General features: G+C 52.8%; 1 protein-coding gene across 1 annotated transcript; it reads right to left on the reverse strand.

Moving 5' to 3' along the window:
* Positions 1–38: 38 nt before the first annotated feature.
* On the reverse strand, positions 39–1,652 carry LOC109863491. Its single transcript, XM_020443755.1, has 2 exons — positions 1,136–1,652; positions 39–1,000 (listed from the first exon to the last, which is right to left on the reverse strand). Exons 1-2 carry the CDS (start codon positions 1,530–1,532, stop codon positions 783–785), a joined length of 615 nt encoding a protein of 204 aa, XP_020299344.1. The 5' UTR covers positions 1,533–1,652; the 3' UTR covers positions 39–782.
* Positions 1,653–1,660: the final 8 nt, after the last annotated feature.

Genomic DNA, 1,660 nt, shown 5'->3' on the forward strand with positions numbered 1-1,660 from the left:
AAGAGGAGGAGGATTGTGCCCTCTCATGGTTTTCCCTCCACACAGGGGGGAACCGAATGGGGGGCACAGGGGTTTTTAGTGAAGTGACCTCTGCATAGGAGAGGTTAGAGGCAGGAGAGGAGTCGAACGAAGGAACACTCGAACACCCAGGTGAAGGAGAAGACCCCACTCGGGAAGAGGGCACTCTCGGACTCCCAACAGACGTTACCTGAGGGGGGGAAGGACCCGGTTTTCCTTTTCCCGAAAACCGAAAAACGTTCCCACTCGGAAAGTACTCACCGAGCGTGGGAAGGGGAACCGACACATTAGACAAATGAGAGTTCAAACCAGAGAGTGTATTCCCCTCATCATACAGACTGGCTGCATCACGAAAGGAAAGATCCCTGTGAGCCATAATCTTGTGAATCTCACGTTGTCTCTGGAAGACCGGGCAACGGAGTTCCGAAGACTGATGACCGGTGTTACCAACCCTGAAACGAATACAATTTATGCACTCGTCTAGAACATTTGAGCAATTTGGTTTAGAGTGGCCCGACTTGCCACACTTTTTGCAGAACCTGCGCCTTTCATCTCCAGACTGTTTGCAAGAATGGACTGTATGCCCGAATCTCTGGCAAAAATCGCACCTTCTAACCTTATAAACATAAGGGGTTAGGGGGAGACGTTTCCCTACATACAAGCAAGACGAAGGAACCACCGGAGAGCGGAACCTTAAGATAAGTTGATTTGTACTCACGTACCTAGGGCTAGAGGTAGAATTACCCTTTTCCCTACGCGTGATCCTAACAGCTTCGAAAAGGGGAACCCACTCCTGTCCCCACCCAGAGGGGGGGGCCGAAACCGGCCAACAACTCCTCCACGGTTTCCTCCTCGTCAACACCTTTCAGAACAAACTGTTTGACCACCCTAAACGATGGGACATGCGCTGTCCACTGTTCGCAGGGGGTTATCTTGTCCGCGACGTCCCTGAAGGCTTCAACAAACCGATTCGCATCCTCGCCTGTGAGAAAGCAGACAGAAAACTTATTCCTACCTATCACATGCAAGTCAAAGGCACGTTGAAACTGGTTCAAGAAAAGACGATTGAGCCTCTTTCCCAGGCCGATGGCGCTGAGCGAGGTTCCTTTTTTAATACCTGTATCCAGACCCTTACTGCCTTCCTGTTCGTCCCCGCCAGCGGAGGAGGGCAGCGGACGGCACGTCTCTACGTGCACCATGAAAGGGCCCCTGGAGTCCCTGTGGTAACGATTGAGTGTAAGCTGTCTCTGCACGCTGGACATAGCCGAGAAAGTACGCTTGAGAAGGGGGGACGGGCCAGCGCCGTCCCTCTTCCTCGAGGACCGTACCCCTGCAGGTCCAGTAGAAGCCAAAGAGCAGGAAGGGGAACCAGCCGGGAACACTTCACGAACCGCACGACCCCCGCCAGGACTCGCGCCCGGCGCAGTGGTCTGGTCGTTAAGAGGGGGGGTTAAGTTCTTTCCTGGCGGGAACTCCGCCACAGGCATATCTACATCGGCCGTTTCTTCGGTCATCGTCGTAGTCACGAAACACACGCGTTTTACTGTGTCCGATTTGCACAACACTAGCTCGCAACAACAACTTGAACGATACTTGAACCTTACCGTACGATTCAACTACGCAAAAGTTTTACAACTTTACT

Source organism: Pseudomyrmex gracilis, unplaced genomic scaffold (genome assembly GCF_002006095.1).
Source record: "Pseudomyrmex gracilis isolate BER0280 unplaced genomic scaffold, ASM200609v1 scaffold_5510, whole genome shotgun sequence".
NCBI classification, from domain to species: Eukaryota; Metazoa; Arthropoda; class Insecta; order Hymenoptera; family Formicidae; genus Pseudomyrmex; species Pseudomyrmex gracilis.

Coding starts and splice junctions, on each gene's coding strand:
- LOC109863491 (XM_020443755.1), bottom strand. CDS start 1,532: ATGACCGAAGAAACGGCCGATGTAGATATGCCTGTGGCGGAGTTCCCG. Junction 1,001..1,135: donor CAGTAAGGGTCTGGATACAG/GTATTAAAAAAG, acceptor GCTTTCTCACAG/GCGAGGATGCGAATCGGTTT.